The sequence below is a fragment of the Equus caballus genome, chromosome 20 (assembly GCF_041296265.1).
Source record: "Equus caballus isolate H_3958 breed thoroughbred chromosome 20, TB-T2T, whole genome shotgun sequence".
Taxonomy (NCBI): Eukaryota; Metazoa; Chordata; class Mammalia; order Perissodactyla; family Equidae; genus Equus; species Equus caballus.
Genome location: NC_091703.1, coordinates 57,192,825 through 57,220,130, shown reverse-complemented (window position 1 = coordinate 57,220,130; position 27,306 = coordinate 57,192,825). Strand labels below are relative to the sequence as shown.

Below are 27,306 nucleotides of genomic sequence, written 5' to 3'. Positions count from 1 at the left end.
TTCTCAGCTCTGTTTCTTATGTTTTCCGTCTGCTGACTTATAACGTTTCTTAAGAGAAACGGCATCAAGGGAGAAGAATTATGGTTTGTCAGTTTTCCTGAGACAGTAAATAATCATGTCCATCCCCAAGTAGTGTAAAACTATTACAGAGTCCAACTGATTTTGTGAAAAAGCTAAAATAAAATAAAGAGGAAATATCTTATATGGCTTTAATTGCTTTTCTCTCTTCCTCTGTCGTGGCTAAAAAACTCCACTGTCTTTCTCCTTCTTGGTGATTTTTATACTAACTGCATGCTACTTTACGTCATTTTCATTAACATGCCAATACATAGATAACTATAAAAACCCTCTTGATAATCGTTAGAGTTTATTAAGAAGGTGGAAATGGGGAAAGGTATTTAGTTCTTTTTGGACATCCATAGCTAAAGAACCGTAGGTAAGAATTGTAGTACAGGGAATATAAAAAAGTCTATATGTTCTTTGGTGTTTTCTCTTTTCCTTTTGTTTAAATAAAACATTTGGAATAAAGTATGTATTTAAATAAAACATATTTGGAAAAATCTCTAGTAGTTTAAATTCAATCCCAGATAATAAAAAAATAATTTAAAATATCTTTAAAAGATGTAATGGGTTTACCCGAACAGTAAATACTGTTTTGACATATTAAGAGAGCATAAAGTAGCTTTTTATAGTATATTTAGCATAAGTATATTTAGCATGGTCAGTGGTATCAAAAACTATAGTGTTTTTTATACCTTGCATTTTTCTGTTCTTAGCCCCGAGAGAAAGGTCGGATGCGTTTCCACAGACTACAGAATGTACAAATTGCACTTGACTATTTGAAAAGACGCCAGGTATGATGCCTTACATAGACCATAATCATAAACATATGTGATTGAGTGAATCTACATAGCAACATGTCAGGGAATGAAAAGGTTAAATTTGACTATAAATTATAATCATTAAACATCTGCTTTTGTGAGACAAGTATTTAAAAATGTTTTTAAACATTTGTTCTAAAGAAAAGGAAGTTAAGTAAGCTCAGAGGAATGATAAGTGGCTACATTTCCATCTGAATAAGAGCTAGTACTGATTTTCCTTCTGTTAGAATTGGAATGGTTTTGCTTAAGAAGTTAATGACATTTTAGTAGCAACAGAATGTTAAGGATGCTCATGAACAGTTTTTAGTAGGGGTGAGGCAATACTTTTATTTTTTATAGTTAGTATATAAAATTACTTTATTTTTATAAAAAATGGTTTATATAATACTTTTTAAAAACTTAGTGTAAGCTTTTTTAATACTTAGTAGTGATGAGGCAATATTTTATTTTTTATAAGTAGATAGTATTGGATAATTTATAAGGGGTTAAAAATAAAACAATTATTTCTGACAACAGTCCCCAGGTAGCTTGAGGTTTTAGAATAAATCGTGGAAAAGAATGAACACCATGTTGGATATGATTTTGATTTGGTGGCATTGTATGTTACTGTGGCATAAGCCAAAGTATTGGTAAGTTTTCGATCAGTAGAAAAAAGGAGAGAAGGAAATTCAGGAGAATTGAAAGTATCTGAAAACAATGAGAAATCAGAAAGTGGCAACAGTTTTCCTTGTTAATGGAGTAGGAAAAAAGAAAGGGAAAGGGGGAGAGGGAAGTACTGTCTTTTATTATTCATTTATTTAGTTTATTAGGAACATTAAAATACTTTTATTTATTAAATTCTAATAAACACTGAGTACTTAAGTATTTTAAATGTTATTTGTGTTTGTCTTACTATTCCTGATTCTAGAGAAAGTTTCCGGAAGGATTAATGGTTAATTATGTTTCATTGTCTGAAGTGTTTTTGGCAGTGTTTTGTCCAGGAAGCAAAATGTTAGATATCATTGTATTTAATTTTTGATATTTAATTCTTTTGTTCAGGAAGTAAATGTTAGATATTATTACCATATCATTTACCTGAAAATGTGTAATTTGACAGTTGGTAAGCTTTAAGTCTGAGTATTTATATATATATTTTATATTTGAGCAGCCTTTTAAATGTCCAGTGACTTATATATTTACTTATCTTAGTAACAATTTATGGTGGACAAATAGAAAAATAAGGCTGGGTTGTTTTTTTTGTTACCCTTTGTGATAGAAGTATGAGAAAGATGTTAACACTATTTTATGATTCAGAACAGTTTCTTACTTAATGGTAAGAGTAAAATAAAGCTTATTTTCAAAAGACAGAATTATTTTAAATTTTAAAATCTCAAATATTTAGGACTTCTCAGTTTGAGTTGTATTTTTGTGTTGACAAGTGAGTACTTTTAATACTTGCTCTAGAAGACAAAACCAGAATATTTCCTCTGTGATTACTCTGTAATTTGCATTCTAAAATAAGTGCAGATGGGATAAGACAGTATTTTGAGGATTACTGGTTTTTTAAATCACTCATATTTTTCTTTGTGTAATTTAGAATTGCTTTTATGTAGGTAATGATAACTCGTGCAGGTTTGAAAAACAGTTTGTTTTTTTCTCTCTTCTTCTCATATAACACAGGTGAAATTAGTGAATATTAGAAATGATGACATAACAGATGGAAATCCCAAATTGACTTTGGGATTAATATGGACAATAATTTTGCACTTTCAGGTAAGCCCAATTTTTCTTAATTGTCACTTCTTTTTAGCCTCTTGTTGCTGGTTTTCAAGTGGTTCATATGGAGGGTGAATCAAGTGCATTCATGTCTTATGAAAGAAAACAAATTTAAGGCTTCTTTTCTTAAACATTGTATTTGGATCGTTCCTTTCAAGTAACATGCTGCATGTGAACCTGGCCCCCCGTATCCTGGTGTCCATAAGCTTAAATGGTTTTAGGGCAATGCTTGTAATTTCAGAAGACAAAGATTTCTTTTTATTCAATGTAGACACATTTTTTTTTGTTTATTGGACAATATTACCTGACTTAGACACATGAAAATTTTGTGACTCAATCCTTATTTAGAATGAGTTTTCTTGGTATTATAGTTTGTCAACGATGCAGACTATTTTCTCCTATTGGTAGACACTAGATGGCAGTATGGTTATCATAAAGAGATCTGAATTAGAAGTGTCCATGTTTTTTGTAGAGCTCTGCTTTTTCAAACTAAATTTGAGGAGAGTAAATGCAAATGTATTAACCATGAATTAGCTAATAAATCTGTGCCAATTTAGGGCTGATTTTGATTTTTATTTTTTGTAAAATGATACATTTTGAAAAAAAGCATCTTCATTTGATTTAAGGTGAGTCCTAACTTTGGCGCTTGCTTTAGTTTATTAGCCACATGCCTGCTCACACAGTGTTCTGTGTGCAACCCAGAGCCTGACCCATGGTAGGCACACAGCACATCTTACTGATCAACTGCTATGCAGTTGGACCTTGAAGGAGGAAGAGAGAGCTTGCCAGCTTCAGAAGGGAGCTGGGGTTTTGAACCGAATCTTGAGAGGAGTAAGACTTATTTCTTATTTTTTTAAAATTTGCCTTGGATATAGGGTTTGCAGGGGAATGGTGGAAAATAATGTGTGTGTGGCTCATTTGGGAACAGGATAAATCTGATAGGTGTGGAGAGCTGGAGGAATTGAAGTCTAGGTAGTTTCCGGGACCTGGAGAGGGAGTTGAGCAAAGTTGAAGCAGTAAGAAATCAGAGGAGGCCCAGGTAACCATGTGTCAACCAGCCAGACCACAGGGCAGCTAATATAGATGAATGTCCCCTCAGCTGGGCTGTTACTGTTGGCAGTCAGTAACAAGAACTGGTGGCAGGACCCTGAAGGTCTGAGGGTTCCCATTACGAGAGGACTCCATCCTTAGGGGCCCTGGGGGACTGAGCAGTAACCGAGGTAGGAATTTGGGCACAGAGCCAGACCTTGTTACCAGAATTGGGTAAAGATTACGTAGAACTGGCCAAAAAGCAGATTTCATGTGGAGTTCCTCAGCAGCTTTCTCAGGGTCCTTTAATTAGTCCCAAGTGGACCAGGTCCCAGAACTTTTAGTAGGGTGGAAAGTGCAAAAACCCCATGTGGGAAGGTTAGAGGTCTGTTGGAGCAGGGAGCCAACCACATCACTGCTGACAGAGCTGGTGAGCACACAGGCTGTGTCGGCATTTGAATGTCAGAGTGAGAATCGTGGTGGGGCTGGGGAAGGCACCCAGGCTTTGAAGGGAGGCAGGGCTGAGTTTCATTGTTGGTTCTTTTATTTATGGCTGTGATGGCATTGGGTAGATCACTTAACCACTCTGAGCTTGGAAAATAATGTTTTAGGGAATGGAATCTCTCAATTCTATGTAAAAAAAAAAAAAGAGAGCAGAGTCCATAGTCAGGGAGATAAGCAAAGAAACTGAGGTGGTGATCTCAGAGTGGAGTGATAAAGGCCAGGACTTAGATAGGAATGAAAAATTGAATTCAAGAGGGGACATTGTGAAGGAAGAAAGGAAGGGACTTGGCAACAGAGCATAGACAATGAAGGAGAGGGAAGATAAAAAACCAGTAGACTACCAAGAGGAATGAGGCTGATGGTAAGGGGAAAACTAAAGACCTTCTGGGTGGGTTTGATGGCATATAGGATGGCCTGTGCATCTGTCTGCTGAGCAGTTGGAGGTATGTGAGCAGAGCTGAGAAGTCAGAGGTACAGATAATGAACTTGAGAGTTATCAGTATACAAGTGGTCATTGAATCTATTGGAGAGAAGAGATCTTCAGAGAATTCATGAGAAGAGCACAGGTGGAGAAGAGCCGAGAGCCAAGGACAGAAATTTGGGGAAGGCCCGTGATTAGGGTGCAGGAAGAAGAAGATCCATTTGGAGAAACAGAAAAGGAACATTTGGAGAGATGGACGAAGCAACAAGAAAACGTACTATTGTTGAAGCCAACGGAAGAGAATTTAAGTAGAAAGGATTGGTGAACCCTGTGAAATGGCCCTGGAGAGCTTGAGAAAATTCAGACTGAGTACGGGGTAATAGTTTGGTCTAGAAGGAGACATTGGAGACCTTGGAGAAAACACTCCCAAAATACTAGGAGCAGAAATCAGAAAATAACAGACTGAAATGTGAGTGAATGGTTGGATATTAGAAACAGTATATTGAGACCCTAGGTTTGAGGAACTTAAAGTAAAAGTTCATTATATATTAAGAAAGCCCTTTGGAGTTCAGGGGTCATCGGAGGAGAGAAGAGGACCAGCCACAGAAGTACCAAAAGAAGTTTTTCTTCCAATATGATCCTGTGGCATGTATTATGGAATCCAGTATATTTTAGGACCTGAATTACCAGACATTGTGACTGTTAAATTATCACCAACATTTAAAAATTCAGACCAAGATCTATTTTATATGGAACACATCAGTGTTTTGGGAAACTGAAATGTTCTTTGTTCTTTAAATGAAATAACTTTTCTTAGCACTAGGATTTAGAATCATTTTACTGGTTGTGCCAAGATATAAGGCTATTTATAGCAGTGATAATCATTCTCATTCAAAGTGACTGGGCTTTTTTTTCCCCTCTATACTTTACATAAATAAAGGAAGTAATTTCAGAAGACCAATAATAAATAAAATATTTATTTTTGACATATTTCTTATGAGCATCACAAATTGAAAGTCTTTTCCAGTCAGGCTGTCTGAAGGTGAGCATTATGAACACAGTAATCCACCCCATGTGATTGGTCACCATATGCTAGATCCAGAGATACTAAGATAATGAAGCATATTGTTCTATTGGGAGAATGTTCATGAAACTGACTGTAATCCAGGGTGATGAATCAGGGCAATATAAATAAAAATAGGGATGCAGAGGAGGGAGTGTTGTGGGAGGATCAAGAAAGTGTTAGAGGTTGAGGGAAATTTTCACTGATGCTAGAGACAGGCTGTGCAAGATGAATGCCTGCTACCCAGCGGAGACTCAAGGGCCGTTTCTGGGAGAGGGAGTGGTGTGCAGCGGCCTGAAAATGGACAGTTGCTCAGTTTGGCAGGGCTGGAAGGAAGGGCGGGTAGAGAGGGCAAATTGCTGGTTGCGCCTCTATCATGTCCATACAAATACCAGCCATTATATTCTTAAATTCTCTTGCGTCACGTGCCATTTCCATTGAAGACGTTGAAAATCATATTAAAAACAAACAATCAAACAAACCCGAGGCTTTATTTTTGCCAGCTTGTCTTTCAGGATATTCAGCTTTTGCCACTGGAAATTGTTTACTTTCCCTTTAAATGATTAAGGAAAACCTCACCATGCAGGCCTATTATTGACAAATAGCAGTGTTGCAAACTTGAGTTTGATTGAAATTCTTGTTTAGAAAAATATAATGAGTTCCATCTTTTGATCAATCTAAAGACTACTTAGAGGAAGGCAATTATCAATTTTTTTTTAAATTAGTCAAATGATTTCTGCTTACGTGTAAGTCCAGTCGTGCCATACTAATTTCCTTTTTCCCATCTGTGACTCTGTGCTGGCAATATGCACACCTTTGATAGTCACGTTCCATACTGATTTATTATTTTTACAGCAAGGCCCTAGTAAAACTGCGTAATATTTAACTAGGGTACAAGTATAAAAGTTACGTGTGAAGTTTAACTGCCTTCGTTCATGTGTAACAATGCCCAGGTATTTCTTTTGGCTAAACGTCCCATGCTTAAATCATAAAACTTATCCATTTGCTTATATGAAAATCCTAATGATCAGGTAATGGAAATGGCTTGGAAATTAATGTCATATGAAAAGTATTACAAACTATTTTACAAGACTGACGTTAGAAGCAATTTTAATGCAGCATTTTAAGTGGTTAGTATTTCTTTTCTCTCCTTCAGCTATTGAATCATCCTGTTATTTTTTATGGCTGCTCTTCTGAGTGAGAGTCTTAATATAATTTACAGAGATTTTTGAGCCTTTTTTTTTTTCAAGTACCAGAATTAGTTGGTGTTTAAGAAAAAAAATTATATGGTAGGGACTCTCCGAAACTAAATTTGAAAGCACTTTGACCCCGGGTTTGAAAGGCACTTTGCTAAACGTCTCCTGGCTGGTATTTGCTTTCTGTTTGCTCTCAGATTTGTTGAGCCACCAGTAGTTTCAAAGGTTAATGCAAACTTTGCCTAGTGTAACTGCATTTCAGAAAACTGAAAGTTAAAGCGAGGGGCAGAATCTTCCAGTACAGTAAAGCTCAGGGTTGGCCTTGAAAGCTCATCAGTGTGATAATTTGACAGTGAGCAGTACTGTTTGTCTAAGAGGATTGGTGGCCAGAAATAAGCCACGGTGTCTAATGAGACACAGGGACCCAGCTGGGCAAGGTGCCATGGCATTTCTTGCGTGTGCCTTTCTCATAAGCAACATGGCCTCAGGCTGAAGTGGACGGTCACAAAGTCTGAGGAATTAGAGGTCAGAGTGGAATTTTCGGACTTAATGGAGATCTAAGTAAGCCCTGGATTTTGAAATGAGTGAGTCTGTGGAACTGTGATTTCCTGCAAATCAAATGGGGAATATCTGTGGATGTGTACGAGCTGAGAAGGAAGAACAGTATTTAGACCCTGCGAAAACTCCTTTCAGCCCTGAAAAATATTCTCCCGGAAGAAAATATTTCAGAAGAAAACCGATCAAGAAAATTGTAGATGACACGGACTCAGCAGAGCCAAACAGTGAAAATGAAGGCAAGAAGCGCAGCACTCGGCTCTCCAAAGGACAGCCAGCTCTTTTATCCAAGGGCCTGGCACGAGAGGAATCTGTTACCCCAAACCTCACCCTGGAAGGTGGTAGTCAGCAAGAGAAGACAGAAGTGGGAGTTGACGATGTTAAACAGAAACTTCTGCCGAGTGCTGCGGGTGGTTCATCTCCCCATGTGAACGTTTCTCCTGCTCCTGACAGTGAAACAGAAGTAAAAGTTAGTGCACTGGATGCAAGGATTTCAGAAAAAGACAGCACTCCATATTGTGCAAAGAGGAAACATTTAGATGATGTCAACACAAGAGAAATAACATTCCAAAGAAAATCGGATGCTTTTTCTTTACGAAAGGCAGCCAGCTTGAGTTCCATTCACTATGGGGCCGAGAGATCACTTGGAAAAAGTGGGTTTTCGGAAGACCCATCAACGAGTTACAGCAGTGTTCAAGAAAAGCAAAATGCTGAGAGATTCCACCCTTGTGCAATACACCATTTTCACTTTGAAAAAAAGAGATGTCACTCTCTCTGTACTAATGTGTCCTCGACTTCCAAGGACACGGATGGAAACGAGGTAAGTGAAACGTGGAGACTGAGTTTAAGGTGTAAATAAGAACTCCAGCTGCTCACCTCTGACTGAGAGTCTGTAATTTAACCTGTTAAAGGTTATTTCATCTTTGTTTATGTGAAAGCTGTAGAGTTCTTGGTGCATTTTATTCATAGCCTTAGGTTTGATTTTTACGACTTTATTTTTTGTGATATCCACATTCTTTAATCACACTTTGATTTTAAAACCCTGTACATCTTTGTTAGTGTTGCAAGACTCAGAAAAGCGTTGCTTTAAGACAATGCACATCTTTTGAATTTCTCTAGTTCAAATGTCTTGACTTTTCCTATGGAATAATTTTTGGAAACTTAGCTGCACTGTCGGTAACAGTTAAATCAGAAAATAGTAACGACAGGACAATAGCTTCATGACAAATGTAGGGACCACAGCATGCAATTATCAGGCAGTCCTGACTTGCTGATCTACATGTTTAAAAAGCCAAATTCCATTTCTCTATCAGTTTTCATGAACAAGCACACTGACATAATTGCTTTCAATTCTGTGTGTGTGTGTGTGTGTTTGTGTGTTTGTGTTGCGGGTGGATGGCATAGATGAAATTGCCCGCATCTATTCTGACTCTTTGTTATGTGAGTTCTTCCCTTGCCCCAGTCTAAAATCAGAAATGATTTGGGCAGCACGTCATAAGAATTTGAATACGACACAGACTGCTGGAAAGTTGAGATCTTTATTCCTAACACTGATATTTACCTTTAGACAAGTTACTTCTCTGAGGGTTTACTTGTCTTTAAAAGGTCAATGAATATTTTTTTACTTGCTTGAGAAGTGCATTATCCATACAAACTTTCCATGTTGCTAGTTGGGAGTTGATGGCTTTTTCTTTAAGCTATTCCTGACTTTGTCTTTTAACAAAAAAATCTGGACATAAATAGTACATGTGTGTTACACAGTTTTGGCAGGGTCATTGTATCATTGGGCAGAGATCATTTGCACAGTTGCAGAATGAGGTTTTATTAGGGTTAGTGTGCACGATCCTCATTGGCCTTAGCTGCTGAGTTCCCTGAAGGTGTTCCTGTATATATTCACTGCCACACCTTGCTGGTATTATGTCATCCGTTCTATTTACATTTTACAGTGGTTACATTTTAAAAAGGAAGCGTCCGGTCTCTGTCATGAAGCACGTACGGCTGGCGTAAAAGTCAGTGCAGAGAGAAACTACTTGGCCGCTGCGTGCTGAGTGTAACCACAACTTTCCTCACATATGTTTTCCAACTGTTTTTTGCATAATTTGGCTTCCAGTAAGCCCTTCATTTTTCCTTTAGTGGAAATTCTTAAAGTCGGTTTCCTAAGTGCTACATAAGCCTTTTTTTCCCTTGCATTGTCCTCATGCTAAGGATTTTATCCTTCTTTCCGCTTTGTGTATCTAATGATTTTTGAAACTTGAGTGGAAAGTGTATGTGACAATAAGTCATCGACCTCCCCATCAGATTTGGTAAACAATTGTGATAAGGAGGTACTTAACAAAGCCTCAGATCTTCTAGGTAAATACTGAATAGGGTAGTCATTACTTCTCTGAAGAGTTGGCCGTCTCACTTGCATGTGGTCCAAATAAAGACTTTATTCAGTGGCATGAAAAGAGTCAGAACCAACAGCCTAGCTACCCCTCCAAGGACATTCTTCCTGTTGTCTTGGAGATAGTTGACTCTGTTTGCTTAATTATCTTCAGTTAGAATTTTGCACAGAACTCTTTATCTTGCATTGGATTTTACATTTTTCATTGGAAAATTAGATGCAAATGAGAACTCTAAGCCCCTTCATTAGTCCATGTTACATCCCCGAAATGGCCTGTTAGCCAGGATGCCTTTTATTTGTTCCTTCAAGATCTTTCTCATATCTTCCCTATTTGATCCATTCTGACTCTGTCAGTTGTGTGCACGGTTGGGCTCCATGACTTTTGAGTCAACCTCCCACTAGAATAGTGTGCAATTCTTTGAACTTATCTTAACCTTCAGCTTAGTTTAAGCCTCTGACTTGACCTTGCCTGGTCCTTTGAAATTTGTCATTCTTAGTGTAGGTGACCAGCCTACCTCCTCTTTAAAGCCTTGCAATCATGTGCTGACCTACAGTGGCCACCCAGGCTTAGAGGTGCTGTGGAGGTGGCTCAGCCAGCCCCTGCTTGAGTGCCTACTGAATACAAATCTCATAAGCATGTTACATCTTGACTAGGATAAGGAGATGTAAATAAAAAAAAAGGAGTATCTTAGATCTGTATATTGCTTTGGAATTGGAAGAATGATTTCAGACAGTATCTTTTGAGTATCCTACCAACTGTATGAAATAGGCAAAGTAGACAGTTCCTCTTTTATAGAATGAGGAATTGGAAACTCAGAGAGATTAAATAATGTCCTGAAGGCAACACAGTAAACGGCAGTAGCTGGGTTAAACCGTGGCACGGCATCCCACTTTGGTTAATTTTCATATTCTGAAGGAGACAGCTGTGAGCTCAGAGCAGGGGTTGCATTTATAGGAGTTGGTGTTCGTCTATGAAGGATGAGTGTTATAAACAGAGGTGGCAAAGGCAGGACCATGTTTGGGGACAGGGAGTAATGAGCTCATTGTCTGCACCTTCTTCAGGGATCCCTTATTTGTCTAAGACTCACGTGCTCCCTGACCTTGTGACAAGGTCTCCTCCCTTTGCTCTTAAACTTTTCCCAGAAAGCATTCTTACTACTTTAGTTTCACAAATTGCACCTCTTCCCAGTCTTGTTATACTGATCTCAGCAAAGACCGTTGTTTTCTCGGTTTGTAGGCTGTTGGTTCTCTAACTGACCACATGTGTAGGTGTCTCCTGAGGAGCTTTTAAAAACCACAGCTGTCTGGATGTCAGCCCAGTGATCCTAATGTCAGAGATGAAGGTGGGGCTCCGCAGGTGATTCTAATGGTCAAGACTATGGATAGGCAGCTTATTTCTTTTCTTATTCTACAGCGGTGCTTTTCAAAGTGTGACCCCAGGGTCCCTGCAGTAGAATCATCTGGAATGCTTGTTGAAAATGCCTTACTCCAGATTTAACTTGACCAGAATATTTTCTGGTGGGACTTGAGAGACTGTTGTGTATGTTTTACGCACGCTCTAACGTGTTCCTTAAAGACACACTATAATTTTGAGAATGAGTGTCACTCTAGCTTAGCATTTGCCATCTTGTTCTCTTCTCAATGTGGGTTTTCTGGTAAGCAGTGTGGATTATGGGCCTGGAAGGCAGGAGGTCTGAGTTCTAGTCAAGCTTTGCCACCAGAGAGCTGTGTGACTCGGACAGCCTTCTTCGTTTCAATAGATCTCAGTTTCATTTTCAAGACAAGGAGCATATTGAAATAGATCCTGATGCTTCTGTTAATAATAATGCTATTTGTCGAATCCTACTATAGCCAGACACTCCACCATTGTGTTATTTAATCTTCAGAGCAAGCCTGTGAAAGGATTCTGTTATGAATCCATTTACAGAGGAGGAAACTGAGCCTCAGGAAAGTTAAATAACATGCTCAAGTCACTCAGTTAGTAAGTGGAAGAGCTTGGATTTCACCCAAAATGGTCTACCAAGCTGAACTCTTAACTGATACAGGTTACCCACCTTTTCCATATATATCTCTTTCAGTTTTAAGTTTCTGTGAATCCATGTGTGTAGCTGCCTACCTTTTTGTTTGTTTAGTATTCTCATCCCTTCTTCCATCCCTCCCTTCTTTTGTTTCTCTACCAAACATTTGTTATGTACTTGTTATATATTGAACCAAAATTAGACACTCTGAGAGAAATAAAATATGACCCTTTTCTGCATGCATTATATCCCATTGTTTGTTCAGAACAAATGGCAGGGACCGTGGCTGTAAACCTAGTCACCTGAAAGTTAGGCTTCTGGAATGATGATCATGAATAATCATAACTTCCCACCATCCTGTGTAGCTATGTTAACTCATGAAAAGTGGACTATTTTATGTTTCTTTTCATCTTTTGGTAAATTGTCAGTGAATAGTACAGTGGCCAAAAGGAAACAAGCCAAGAAGAGAAGGATGAGAAGGAGTGTGGATATTGTATAAATTATTTCATCAGTGTCTGAATAATGAAGAGTTGAATGTGTTTATTAATTGACTTTTATATTAGAAAAACTTAAAAAAAAATGAGAACCATCTCAAAATCTTAGAATACAGTCCTGCACTGCGTAACAACTTTCAGTCAAGGACAGACCGCATATATAATGGTGGTCCCATAAGATCAGTACCAGAGAGCCTAGGTGTGTAGTAGTCTATACCGTCTAGGTTTGTGTAAGTGCACTCTCTGATGTACGCACAACCACAAAATTGCCTAACCACGCCTCCTCAGAACATATACCCATCATTAAGCAACACATGACTGTACGTTAGTATTTTAAGCTCACTGAAGTATAATATTTATTTCTTTACTCAAGCCTTTTGTGAATGTTAGGCTCTAGAATCTTACTTAGAATTCAAAGACTAGGATAAAATCTAAATGTTTCTCCTTTCATGTGGTAGCTTTTTGCTATAGATCTTGAAAACAGAGGTCATTTGGTAATTCGTTTCTTTCTGAACCATTTCATCATTTTTAATGAAAATGCTTTCGTTGATTTTTTTTTTACCATTTACAGTCATTTGGATTTCATAACTAGTTTGTGAAAATTTAGTTATAAAATAGTTGCATAGAATTTGAGTCTCTACCAGCATTATGATACCTCTGCCTTTTCAGTTAAATGAAGGAGAAGCAAAATTTTAAAGTCCCCTGCTGTACAAGACAAACAGTTATATCTGTGTTAGTTTTCCCTCATATTTGAGTAGGGAATAAATGAGCGTTTGCTAAAGGAAGCTTTCAATTTAGAGCATTAGTACTTGAACTTTATCAACTTGCTGCTTTTATCCTCTAGTTAACTCTTCCTTTTAGGGAGACAATTTTTAACTAGATAGGATTTTCAAAATATTTGTGCCATCTTTGCAGTTAAAAATATTTTGGGGAGCGTTTTCACACATTTTTGAAACTTGGAATCAGGCATTAAAAATGTGTTGATTACATTTGTTTCTGCCAAAATAGTTGAAACGTCTTTGAAGAGATTGTCTTTGGAAGTGAACGTCTTGGCTTGGAAATATTTGCCGGTGTTGACAAATTCACTATGGAGTTTGCCTTTGCCTGACTACAGTGTCAAGTAGTGTGAATAAAGGAGTTTAGCAATAAAACTCACCCTGGTGCACAGTACCCTCGGCTCACTATTCTGAACCCTGGGTGCATGACGTCCTAGTCTCTCAGCAACTCTCTGAGGAGATACTTTACATGAGAGGAAACTGAGGCCCAGAGAAGATGCAGGGCCAGGCAGTGGTGGGGTCAGGAATCGAACACAGGTCACCACCCTCCACAGCTCTGCGCCAGTCTTCCTCCCAATGGTAAACTTTTACCTTTGAAATAATTATGTTAAGAGACTCATGAGGTAGAAGAATCTTGACATCTGCCTTTTCCAAACTGCTTCTTTCATTCTTATTAATACCTGAACTCTCTCAAATAGAGTATGAACTCTGTTTTTCATGTTAGCAAAAATATATGAAGGGATTGGATTTCCTTTGATAACACTCTTGTGTCTAATCCGCTGAACCAGTAGGCAAATTGTGTTCTGCAGGGAAGAACGTTTGACTAGCCTTCATTTCTATATCCACTGTGTGTCCCTGAAGTCAGTTTTTGCTTCTGTGAAGTGAGATGGCTCATCGATAGATACAGCTCTTTCAGGAACATTGTAGGGAGTCACTATTATAGATTTGGTGAGAAAGAGAACCTATGACATCTTGAGTCAGAAGACTTAAATTTAATCCAGGTCTACCTATTACGTATCAGACAGTGTGCTGAGTGGATTCCTCTAATTCCATAATTAGCTTAAAATTTTGTCAAACTGTCGAAACAGAAATAACTCCTGGGAGGAACCAATTCTGGAAGCTAACCTTGGTTATTTACACCTGAGGACAGACACATTTCAAAGGCATTATTGATAGTAGCTCTGGTAGGAGAGAGGAGGAGAACGTAATGCCAGAGGCAGATCTGCTCTTGTCGGGTGGGGTGGGGGCGGGGCGGCTGTCAGTTAAGGTTGTGTGCCTACAAGGAAATTTCTGTGAACCCTGACGTTCGGTTCATGTGAAAGATCCAGGGATGTGTCTGCCTCTGAAAATGTGCAGCGTTCTGTGTATCAGCTGCTTTGCCAATAGAGAGGCTGGGAAGTTCTGGTGAAAAGGGTCTTGACTTTGGGGGTTGAGGCAAATCTAGGGGATGCCCTTTCATGACCTGCGTTTGTGCAGCCATTTTCCCAGCAGTGGTTGCACTGGAAGGAGGCACCACTCTGGCCACTGACACAAAGGGAAGGTTAGTCTGAGTTGTAAGGAGAGAGTTCTTTTCTAAATGTGAAGGAGAAATTTCACTCTTCATCTTGCAGATTCTGAACTGTAGTTTAGGAGACCCAGGTCCATACCCCAGCCCTACCCATGCTAGGCCTTCTACTAGCGTGTCTTGAGACCCTGGACAAGTCACTTCACCTCCTTTAGTCTCATCTTGTTCAGCAGTGAGATGAGGGACTCTGCCAGATGGCTGTGTGTCCTTTCAATTTGAGTTCCCCAATTCCTTATCCTTCACTATTGTTTATAGCCTTCTCTAAGTTAAATATCTTTGTTCTCTTAACTTTAGAGACATTGCCTTTTCCAGTGTTACACATAAATTATTTGAATAATAAATTTGATAACATTTTTTATCTTTAAAAAAATTATAATTATTTAAAAATTTTGTATAGGATAATGAAATATGTACTTTTTTTTTTTTCGCTGAGGAAGATTCACCCTGAGCTTACATCCATGCCAGTCTTCCTCTATTTTGCAGGTGGGTCACCACCATGGCATGGCTGCTGATGAGCAGTGTAGGTCTGTGCTTGGGAACCAAACCCAAGCTGCCAAACCGGAGGGTGCTGAACTTAACCACTAGGCCACAGGGCCAGCCCTGTACATTTTTTTTTTTTTTTTAACGTGAATAATATTTTAGGGAGTATCTGACTCAACTTTGGCAGTTGGCTGTTCTTGTGTAGTCAGTGCATGCCAGAACCATGACAGCATCTGTAAAAATAGGGTGTTCCTGTTGCCCAGTTGTCTCGTGGCATTGACTTTGCTCAGGGGACTTTCACATTTACAGCCTCAGCTGACCAACACAGTGAGTCTGTTGCAATTCCTTTAGCAGTAAGTGAGTCATTTAGCAGTAAGCTGTGAATTAAATCAGAGTGCGCTGTGAGATGAGATATGTTGGCTTGTTTTCTTTCGTTGAAAAGACATTTCGAGGCTATATACTGTGTCAAGTTTATGAAATTGTTTTAGAAAAATGATTCAGATGAAGCTTAGGTTCACTCCTTGACGTTGGGTTCTCTGAGTAGTCTCTGGGCTTGTGCTCGCTGCTGGGCACTTTTGTGCGGTGGTCCAGGTGTTCTGTTATTATTGGGAAGTGAGGTTGGTTGGAAACCATTTACTTTTCTAAAATGACAAGGTTGACGTGACAGGTTAAACTCATTTATACCAAATGAAAACATGAAATGTATTTCTCATCCTTCATCCTTGTCTTCCTCCCACCCTCCCTCCCTGTCTCCCTTCCCTCCTCTTCTTCAGCAGATAGTTGTTCACCACTTAATATGTGCCATGTTGGGCAGAGTATGGGAGAATGTTCCAAGGGGAGAAGTGGCTTGAACAGAGGATCCTAGGAGAGAGGGAGCATGTGGTTCATATGGTTTGATCATAGACTAGAAAGAGGATGGCTTGAGTCTCGAGAGATCACTGAATACTGAACTGGATTACTGTGGCTGCAGAGTCAAGCGCAAGCTAGACTGGGAAGTGAGAGTGGGCAAGACTTGGTGCACTGAGACTAGTTAGTAGTCAGTTACTAATCCAGACACTGAGGCTTAGTTCCAGAAGAAGGTGGAAGCTCTCTTGAGCCCAATACTATTCTAGTTCGATCATGACTGTGTCTTAAAAGATGTCGTTGGTGTTGACATTGAAGACCAGAGGTAACAGTGCAGGCTAAAGATAATAATTACCTCAGCTCAATAATTGGTAGTAAGAAAAGAGAGAAAATGGGGATATAAGACCCTCTTCTCCCTTCAAAGCAATCTTGGGACAGCTAATATATCCATGCTATTGGGTGCATATATCTTCCCTAGCAGATGAGTGCGTGGCTGGCAGGATGAGTTGGCACACGTGAGGAAGTTTCGGAGAGTTGCAGTACCTCATCCTTTTATGTTTTGAGAGTTCTAGCACTGGTTTCTTTGGCTCCTAGATTGCAGAAGCAAAACAGTCTGCTTGTTCGCAGGGTTTTAGCATGTCCTTTAGCTCTTTGTTAAGACCGTGGTTCACGTTGCCTGACTGTGTTCTGTGAGGTGCTTTGTCAGGCCTGAACTGAGCAGGCCTATGTCTGGTTATGCCACAGGTAGAAGTGTTTGAGAATGCCTCTGTGAATTGGGGTCAGCCTTTATTTCTTGCCTTTAAATTCTCCCTATCCACAATCCTTTATCCCCCAGAACCTCTCCCACCACCCCCTGCACCTTCTTCTGTTAGCTCCAATTATTAGGGTTTCAATCATTGGAAGTTGTTTCAGCTCTGTCAAGAGGGAGAAGGGACAATATGTAGTCAAGTATCAGTGTTGTGTGTAAGAGTAGAGGTAATGTGGGAAAAAGAGAGGTGAATATAGGAAAGAGTATGAGGGTTTTTGTTGTTGGTGGTGATTTTTTTTTTTAAGGCTGAGGTTAGTTTTCAGGATTTTTTGTTTTTGATCTTGCTTATATGGCATGAAAGCATAAAACATAGGAGTGGTAACTTCTTTATTCTCAAGACCCAGAATCCTGAACTATGAAAATAAATTTATATATTAGGTAACTGGATTCTTTTTTTTGCCTAGAGGGCTCGAAATAATTTTGTTAAATATGTAGCCACCAGCCAAATTTCCAATTCAAATGGGTTTGAGGACCTCCTGTCTAAATGGTTAGATTTTCTGAGCCTTTGTTTTATTACTAGTAGGAACAATATTTTTAGACTCGGCATTTGGAGAACTCCCGTTCTAACATGACCAGGCAGTTTTTGAGAATTCCTTATGTTGAGTATTTTTATAGCCTAGAACCGTTCTCTGTAAACCAGCTTTTGTGAGGGCCCTGGAAAATATTTGCACTTGACATAAAAATCTTGCAGATTCTTCTTTCTAATTTAGGCTCTGACAGTCTGGGAAGAGGACTACACATAAGCAGAGTGGTGGTAAAAGGCAAGTTACCCATTCTTGCTCCAGCCATGTAGTGGGACCACCACATTCTGTGTTTTACTCTATAGGAAGGAAATAACATTTCCCCTGTAATTCAAGTGAAATAAAGATTTGGCCTATTCAGTGTATATTCATATAGCAAAAAGTACATGAATATTGAGTGGTTTTCTGTTAATTTTTTTTAACCAATTCAGTACTATTTTCATGTGAGAGTTGAGTTAATTCTATCTGAAAATAATAAAAGTAAATTTAAACAGAATCTGTCATAAGCTATTTACTAATATTTCACATCTAAAGCAGATAAGCCAGAAAAAAGATCAGTGAAGTTGCTTAGTTAGTTGAAAAGTTAAAATAAGCCAAAAGAGTTATTTTGATTATAAGTAAAATAGAAAGCTCCTGAGATGCAGACCAAGACACCACAGTTTATACAAACCTCAGATTTCCAACAATGAGACTCAGTTCTAGAAGAAGGTGGAAGCTTATTCAGACCTATCATAATTGTGTCTTAAAAGATACTATTGAGATTGACATTGGAGTTCACTTGAACTTGTGACATAAAGACTTTGTAATTCGTGTGTTCACCTCCTCCCATGATGTTCTCTTTGAACTTAGAGGACAGAGGACAAATGCTAGATTTTGGTTGTTTTTACACATTGCCAAAATAAATATTTTGAAAAACGTTGGCATGTGTCATTTCTATTGTGTAAATAATAAGAGGACAAAAACCTACTTAGCTGAGTGACTTTTTTGTGGGTAGATCAGTTTTGTTGGTTGGGGGCTGCACATCCACCATAGGTAATAAAGCCTCTCCTTCCCGTATGGGACCTTGAAGTATATGATGAAGCAGAAGTGAGCAATGATATTGGGGTTGCTTGAGTGAATTAATGCAGATTCCAAAGGTGCCTAACTCAAGCAGAAAGTCATATGTTCATTGGGTGTCTGTTCTGTGCCAAGCACTGGCTGAGTTAGGTACTGTAACACTAAGATGAATAAAACTTGTTCTTCTGAATATGTTTGCTCATGTGTTAGAGGGAGAGAAGTTATATCAACAGATAATAGTGATGCACAACATATATTGCTACCATAGCAGCATGTATGGATATTGTGGAAGCACAGAGGATGATGGGACACCTCACACACCCTGGAGGTGGCATCAACTGGAGCTTCCTCAAGGAGAAGGATGGGTGAAGGGGTAGCATGGGGCGGAGGCTGGTGAGGGCACCTATAAATGCATAGTATCCTGTGGAAATGTGAGGGAACTAGATGTAGTTCAGCGTGGCTGGAGCATGAGGAGTTTTTTGGGGTGGGTGTTAAAGTGGACGGAGGAGGCGTGAGGCTGCGTAGGACTGTGTGACGAATTGAATGTAGGTGCAGACGGAGAAAAAGCATCAAGAAGGACTTCAGAGTTTTTGATTTGGGGGCAAGTGGGTGAATGATGGGGCTGCTCTCTGAGCTAGGAATACAGAAGGAAGAGCAGGATGGACAAAGAGAAATGCAGTTTTTGATGCAGTGAGTTTGAGTAGGTTGTGAGATATAGTGGTTTAGAGTAGCAGCTTCGGAGCTGGACAGATTCAAGTTCAAATATTACTTTTACCTGTGAGTAGTTGCATGAACTTGAGCAAGTCATATAACCTTCTTTATCATGTGCTTCTTTATCATTTATAAAATTAGATTGTATGTTGTGAGGATTATTAGAGATAATATTTGTGAAGTGCTTAGGCATAATGTCAGGCTTATCTAAGTGCTCACTAAGTGATTAGTTTTGCTCTTTCAACAGGGGTGTTCCCTAGGAGTCGGAATTTACACATCTTGAGTTCAGGGCTGAGGTTGGGGTAGGATATAGAGATTTGGGAGTCATCAGTGTGGAGGGGATAGTTGAAGCCATTGTAGTAGATGAGTGTATCCAGGGAGAGTGAGAAGAGGGGAGGACTGAGGACCGAGCCCTGGGGAATATGCTTAAAGGATGGGTAGCAGAGGAGCCGCTAACGGAGACTGCGGAGGACTGGCCAGAGAGGCAGGAGGAAAATCAGGAAGGAGCGACCTCAAGGAAGCCAGGGAGGAAAGAGTGCCAGGGACAGATGCCTCAGAGAGCTCAGGATTAGAAAATGGAGGGGTTGGAAAACAACCCGTGAGCTCTTCTTGGTGTTGTTTTTCTATCCTCAGACTGTAAGCACCATGAGGATGATAGTAATGGTACAGCAGACATTTATGAGTGCCTGTTGAGTAAGTGAGACTATGAGAGAGGAGGTGCTAGGTGACCCTTCATAATTCTTTCAAGTCTTCAGTTTCCACGTGACCTGCTCTCCTCCTGTGCCCACCTCTTCCTCTGTTGAGTTTTGCAAACAGTCTCATTTCCTTCTTTCCTGAGAAAATAGTCATGAGCAAGAACTCCCTCACTTTCTTGTCTGGTCACCTCTGCTTAGTTTTAGCGGAGTGATTTGGCTGGCAGCCACATCACCACAGGTTGTGAGTAAAGATAATAAAAATGAAAAATTATAAAATGCTTTTTTCCAGTTACTTTACTGAGGAGAGAGGCAGTGATAAGAGGAAATTGAGTTTATGCAGGTTATTTATGCTTATTTATTTTAGGATGGAAGAGTCTTGGGCATGTAAAATACTGAGAGCAAAGACCCAGATGAGAGGGGATAATTGATCGAATGGGCCTCCCAGGAGGCAGGAGGTGGAAGGATTCAGAGCACAGGAGGAAAGCGGGTCATGTGAAAGTAAAGTTTGTGGGGAACAGGGCAGGGAAGTGAGAGAGTTCTTACTCATGGCACTATTTTCCATGTAACGAAGGAGATGAAAAGTGATTGCTAAACGTAAAAAAAGAGGTGGTGGGGTAGGAAGATTTAGGCAAATAGTGAAGGACTGAAGAGGTACCATTGTAAGGGATGGAAAAACTGACCAATTAGGACAAGAAGTAGTGCCAGGTTTCTTGGAGTGCCTAGCTGGGATTGCAGACCTGGAATTTGTGGCAGCAGTGCACATGGTGGTATGGTTTTCTCTATTAGAGCTTTATAGCTTAGGGCAAGAGCAGAGAAGACATCCAGCTGACTTGATCAGGATTAAGATTTGGCTGGATGGTTGCGGGGTAAAGAGAAAGGTGTGAGGAGGTTGAGGATATCGGTTGAAGTGGTAGATGATGACCACGTAAAGAAGGAGGCAGAGATCGTAGAGGGCTCACAGACTGTGTTAAAGTTGGGCAAGTCAAGGAATGTGAGATATTGATGAAGGTGGAAATGTGTTTAGCTTGAATTAGGGAATGAAAGTGCTGGAAGAATAGGAAATTGCTGTCAGAAGTTAAATATCTGAGGTGGGATAGTTCCAGTTCAAGAGGACAAGATCAGAGAAGACAAAGGACTGAGAGGATGGGGTGCTAGATGGAGACAGGCACATATTCAGCCAGGTGCCAAACCTATGGGGGTTGGGGGTCATTTTTGAGGAGAGGAAGATGATTAGCCTACAGTGTCAAATATGAGGTCTTTGAGTCCACGGGTAATAGTTGGAAAACCACTGGGTTTGCATTATTGTAGGTGTTAATTTGCCTTGCCTGTGGGCCTAATGGTATCTGGGACTGAATGCAGTGGTGGAGACCTGGGCTTCAGTAAAAGGTAGAAGCATGTAAGGTGTTGAAGATGTAAGAGATTTGTTTACCATGGAATAGATATTTCTGGGAAGTTTGGGAATGGCGGCAAGCTGGGTCAGGAGAGATGAAGCAGAGATGAAATATGAGCACCAGAGGCTCAGGGACAGGAAGAACTTGAATTTGAGTGGTGGCCAACAATGACCTGGATGTGAGGCATGAGGGCTTCGAGTTTCCAAAAGGAACTCTGGTATAAAGTGTTTTGTTTGTTTTTAATGCTAGCTGACAGCTTGTTGGTGAGAAGCTTTAAGCAGCAAATACTGGTAATGAAATTGTGGTGGGAGATGCCAACATTTCTAGAGTTTTCTTTGTGACAGGCACTCTGCTAAGCGCTTGATGTGGATTATTTCATCTAATCTTTAGAACCACTTGAGGAAGTAGAAATTATGATGTCGTCATTTAAGTTTTAAAAATGAGGAAAATGGAATTGAGAGCTCATGTGAATAGCTCTGTGCCATAATCCCATTACTGTTGGGGTTGGGATTGGAATCTTATGAATTGAAACCCTTTCTGATCGTTACGGTATTGCTTCCAGAATTTCAAGGGAGGAGGCATGGTCATTTCCTAGAATCCAACCTGAGTGTGGAACCGTCATTAACTTGTCGTCGATGGAGGATTCAGGCTCTTTGGCTGAATGCAAGGGTTTCAAATCAGGGGCTAAGAATGATAAGTGTAGACGTACGATTTTTTTTTTTTTTTAAGATTTTATTTTTTCCTTTTTCTCCCCAAAGCCCCCCAGTACATAGTTGTATATTCTTCGTTGTGGGTCCTTCTAGTTGTGGCATGTGGGACGCTGCCTCAGCGTGGTCTGATGAGCAGTGCCATGTCCGCGCCCAGGATTCGAACCAACGAAACACTGGGCTGCCTGCAGCAGAGCGCGCGAACTTAACCACTCAGCCATGGGGCCAGCCCCTAGACGTACGATTTTTAATATTTAATTTATTATTTTGTTTACTTTTGGTTGCAGAGTATCATGAAAAATGGTATACTCTGATAGGGGCAAATGGTAAACAGTATATTTTGAAAAATATCTTAAATTTCCATGTGGGGATAATATTCAGTTAATTGGAAATAGCAGGAGAAGCTGAAAATGAGTAATCTGTTAGTAGTCTTTGATGAGTTAAAGTTTGGTTCATAACATATTTGAATGTGTATTTTTAAATTGTGGCTTTTGAAATAGCGTATGCATGTGTAACAGCCTGAAATGGTGAGTGTGAGAGAGTGTGTGTGTGTGTGTGTGTGTGTGTAGTAATCTGAAATTCGTGTATTGGAAACTTACTTAATAAGAATATACTGTTTTCTCTTGGGTGATATTTAGACCTTTTTCAGACCTTTGAACTCCTCTTCCTTTAATACCCTTCCTCAGGTAAAATGCTGTGTAGCACTCAAACCTATTAATTAATAACAATCTGGGACCTTGTAGTTGAAATTTACTGACTTACCTTGTTAATAGGTAATTATTTTTGTGACTGGCCTGGCGTGGAATGTTCTTGACCCAGCAGAAATAGTACCCCTTCTCCCCAGCTAATCTTCTTTTTCTTTATATAGCTATAAATACCACCCTTATACCTCCTATGTTATAAGAATTCCCAAAAACAAAGGATAAGAGGAACATCTTATGAAATTTTACCTGGAGGTCCAACTTTTCCATTTACAGTTTCCTAGGTCAGTTTCTCTGAATGCTTGTTTTCATGGATTTAGATTAGTTTAAGGCAGCAAATTTTAAAACTTTATCTTTTACTCCTCTTTACTGGAAGAGAATTGGGAGAATAATGAAGCCAAGTTGTTTTTTTTTTCCTTAAGATTTTATTTTTCCTTTTTCTCCCAAAGACCCCCAGTACATAGTTGTGTATTTTTTTTGTTTTTAGTTGTGGGTCCTTCTAGTTGTGGCATGTGGGATGCCGCCTCAGCATGGCTTGACGAGCAGTGCCATGTCCGTGCCCAGGATTCGAACTGGCAAAACCCTGGGCCGCAGAAGCAGAACGCGCGAACTTAACTACTCAGCCACAAGGCAGGCCCCAGGAGCCAAGTTTTTGCCTCTCCCTTTGTCAAGAAGAATAATAGTAGCCACAACAATAAAATAACTGACATGCTGAGCTGGCACTTACTATGTGGCAGGCATTCCACTGTGCTCATGTCGTTGAATTCTTACCACACAGTGTAATAATTATCATCATCATTTTACAAGGAAGGGCATGGTCTTAAAGCAGTTAAGTAATTTGAGCATGTAAGTGGTAGAGATGGGATATAAACTCACAGGATTTGTCAGGTAGGCTCTCTGGCATAATTTTAGACCAGAAATATCATTTGGAAGTTGGGTGGAAAAATGTTGGTGATTTTTCAGCTCTTTTTGTCAACATTAAAAAAAGAAGAAAGAAATCCCTCCGATCTATGCACTGTAACATGTTCATAAACAGTTCTTTTCCATGCAGTGGAGATTAGCACAAATTCCTGGGAAAGATGGTTAAATTGAGACACTTTGCTCCACTTCCAAATCCCGGCCTTTGTCAAGGAGAGTGTCTTGGACTGTGGCTGAGGGGGACTCCCCAGGGCACAGCTGCCTCTGCTGACTATTAGAGAAAGGGTGTGTGTGGCCGTCATCTCCACGTGGTGCTGGTAGGGCGGCCAGGCCTGCTGTGCGCTTTAACTGCTGCAGCTTTCCTGCCCCGGGTTGGCCCTGCCTCTAGGTCTTGGGCAGCTGGGAGGAATGAAGGGCTTCCTGTGTGAGCCTGGCATTGCCACGTGTAAAAGTCTTATTTATTCTGGGCCCTGTTATTCTCTGCTTTCAGTTGCTTGAGTCTCCCCGTTTTGACCTCTGACATCTGTGTCATCGGTACAGTATCATAGTGAGACTTTAGATTGAAATGAGCCTTAAACCTTGTCTGCTTCTGCCTCCTCCCTCCTCATTTTGTAGAGAAGGAAGTTGACTCACAGACATGAATTGAACTCTCCAAAGCTCTGGGACTGGTGGCCAGGACTAGAAGCCAGTCTTATGACTTCAGTGATTTTTTTTCCTGTTACAAAGTGACTGGTACCTCCCTGTGTCTCGCTTCCAGCCTCTGACTTGCCCCTCCTGATCCTGGCTTGCCGCCTGTCTTCCTGATCCCTTGGCTTTGTGTCCTTCACTGATTGAGGGAACAGTTGTTTGTGTTAATTCCAGCTTTGGAATTACTGTGTGACCCCTGGTAAAGTCACTTTGTGCCTTAATGTCATTATCAGCAGGTTAAGTAGGACTCTTATCAAAGAGGTTCTTAAGAAAATGTAAATCATGTGAACGGGTATCTGTTTTATTAATATTTAATGGAAGAGACTTTTAGAAAAATTAATGAAAATAAAGTATAGGAAGAAAAATCAGTTAATAAACGTTTCATGTTGAGCAAGCTGAGCAAAGACTGATGAGAAGATGCGAGAGACGTTAGGCCAAATTGTTATGGACTGTAGTTAATTGGAGAGGGTCCTATTTTCCTGCTTTGTTCCTTCCACAGAATACCTGTTGGATCAAATTCTGCTCTGCAGGTGGCAATGTAGATTAATTTGTAGGTTTTACTGTGATCCATTTGAACTTGGAAAAACATATGCCTAAGTTGTTTTTAACAAATCTGATTACTAAAGAGGGATGTAGAATTTTTGATGCTGCCGTGTTTTGGTATAATAAAAAAATTAGATGCTTGGGTTAAATTCAACTTTTTCAATCTGTTAGCCTTTTTGAAACTTAGTTTTCCCTTATGTGAAATGGGGAAAATATACCTGGCTTACAAGTGAGAGTTATGAAGATTAAGTAAAGTAGCACTTATAAGGTGCTTGGCACATAGTAGGTTCATAATCTGAGCTATCTTCCTTCCTAATGGTTTCACATTTTCTGTTATGTTTAGATATCAGATATCCATGTTACTGGAGAGTCAGAGGACATGTCTGCAAAAGAGAGGTTGCTGCTGTGGACACAGCAGGCAACAGAGGGTTATGCTGGAATACGGTGTGAAAATTTCACTACCTGCTGGAGAGATGGAAAACTATTTAATGCCATCATTCACAAATACAGGTATGGAATTTGTGAGTTTTTTCTTTAGACAAATATGAGATGTGTTTCTTTCACTTCCAAATCTTAAAATAACCTTTTCTTATTATGGAAGCAATACATATGTATGGCAGAAAATTAGAAAATACAGACAAGTGAAAATAAAAACATCCCATTCTCGTCACTGGAAGATGGTCTCTCTAAGCTTTAGTGCACATGCGCAGACACTCATAGCTATAGGATGTCTGGGTTTTGCCGGTGACTTGGGCACTGATGTATGAAATCCACAGTAGATGACCGAGATGGTGTAGATGGAGATCTGATGAGTAGTAAGGTGAGGGTTTAGTTCAGAGTTGGAGCTCACAAGTCTCCAATCATAATTTCCTAGTCTGGTTAGTCTGGACTAGGGTTGTTGGGTTTAACAACAGCTACTTTTATGGTGGTAAATGGTTTCACAGTGAGAATTATTGACAACTAAATCCACGTTAACTCTTACACTGCACTCACTAAGTGCCAGGCACGGTCCTAAGCAGTTTACATATGTTAATTCATTTATTCCTCACAACATCTTTAAGGGGATGTTGTCATCCACAGTTAACAGACAGAAACTGAGACACAGAAGACGCGCTTGCTTAAAATCACACAACCAGCAAGTGGCGGACTTGGATTCAGACCCAGACACTGGCTCTTGAGTCCATACTCTTCCTGCCTTATAAGAAGCTAAATTCCTGGAAAATATTTATTGGAAACGATGTATTCCTTGATCTGTTATTTTTCTTGGTTTTCAAAGATTACATCATGTTGTTGAAGAACTGAATCTATTCCTAAATAGACTAAGCTTGAGTTATAAACTCATTAAACTAACAAACTTGTTTGATTACAATAAAAATAATAATTATATGTGATAGTTAATATTTTGTTAGCTTTCAGCATGTGAGGCATTCTAACTGCTCTCCGTGTTAGCTCATTCAAATCTCCCAGTAGTCCCATAAAGCAGACACTGTTAATCTCCCACTCTTACAGATAGAGAACTGAGGTTGACCAAGGTCACACTGCTAGCAAGTTACCCTGCTCTGTTTGACTTGAAATCCCATTCTCCTCCCCTCGTTTCCCTTTCTTTCTCTCCTCTTCTTCCTCCCGTTTTTATTTTGGAAATTTCAGCGTCTCCAAAACTGTAATGAATCTCTCATGTATCCACACCCAAGAGCCCTCTTTAAACACTATAATAGTGCTCTTCCTTTATGGGACACCATTTCAATAGAGGTAGATGTAAGTTGCTGAATTAAAAAGCAAAACTAGGATCAGCTTGCCAACGCTTGTCCGGAGTGAAGCACCACATCTTGAGTAACACGGTGCCAAGAGGGCTTAGTGGTTACAGACATGGCGATGATCACACTGCACTTCCCATGTGACCTAAAACACGAGGCCGTCAGAAGGCCGTGGAGTTGGACACATTCTATACCTGGGCTGATAAGATCTTCTGGGCCTTTGAAGAAAAACATTTGGATTCTTATACCTAAAGGATTTATGTCAGGATGCATCTTTGTGGGTGTGCTCTGTGCTCTTCTTTGAAGTGTTTTAGGTAGAAGCAAAATATTTAGAAGCCAGTTATTCTTCTAAAATAATTGACTTTTAAAAACAATTGTCTCCAGGCTTTGTCTCTTCAATACTTATGAAAGATTATAAGTACAAATGGGTATATACATGCTGTGCGTTTTTCTCCTAAGGACTTAAATGTCACTGTGTATGTCAAAGATCCTAAAATTTCCAAGGGAATTTTAATGTTACAGAGCTTACATTGTTTTGGGAGAGAATTTGAATCTTGTGAATGTTAGTTGTTTTGGATTTCATTTTGGCAGAGTGATCGTTTTAAGAAAAGTGTTTAGCTTTAACTGTGAACTTCAGTTTCCTAGTTGGCTTTGTTTTCCTTTGTTAGAATTCATGGTAAAAATACGGAATATCTGGTTTAAATGCTGACAAGATTTCTTCATTGCTGAGGTTTTACGTTATCCTGTGCCTCGTAAAATATCATGGTGGTTTCTTTCACTAGAAGAAAGCTTTCATCGTTAGAATTGTATTTTAAGTTAAAGTCCTCAGGCCTTTCTTTTTACTTAAAACAC

At 39.6% G+C, this 27,306-nt stretch overlaps 1 protein-coding gene across 40 annotated transcripts in view; it reads left to right on the top strand.

The window, feature by feature from the left end:
• The window catches only part of DST (dystonin), a 440,189-nt gene that overhangs the window by 224,434 nt on the left and 188,449 nt on the right, over window positions 1-27,306 (top strand). For 39 of the 40 annotated variants that reach the window (XR_011430068.1, XR_011430067.1, XR_011430066.1 and 36 more), the window contains 3 exons: window positions 777-854; window positions 2,541-2,633; window positions 25,044-25,210. Coding sequence is in view for 37 of the 40 variants with exons in the window: in XM_023624291.2 (XP_023480059.1) it covers window positions 777-854; window positions 2,541-2,633; window positions 25,044-25,210 (338 nt within the window). In the remaining 3 variants the exon portion in view is untranslated. Of the gene's footprint in view, window positions 1-776; window positions 855-2,540; window positions 2,634-6,632; window positions 8,225-25,043; window positions 25,211-27,306 lie in introns of those variants that run through there. The other variant, XM_023624281.2, reaches the window with a different exon arrangement.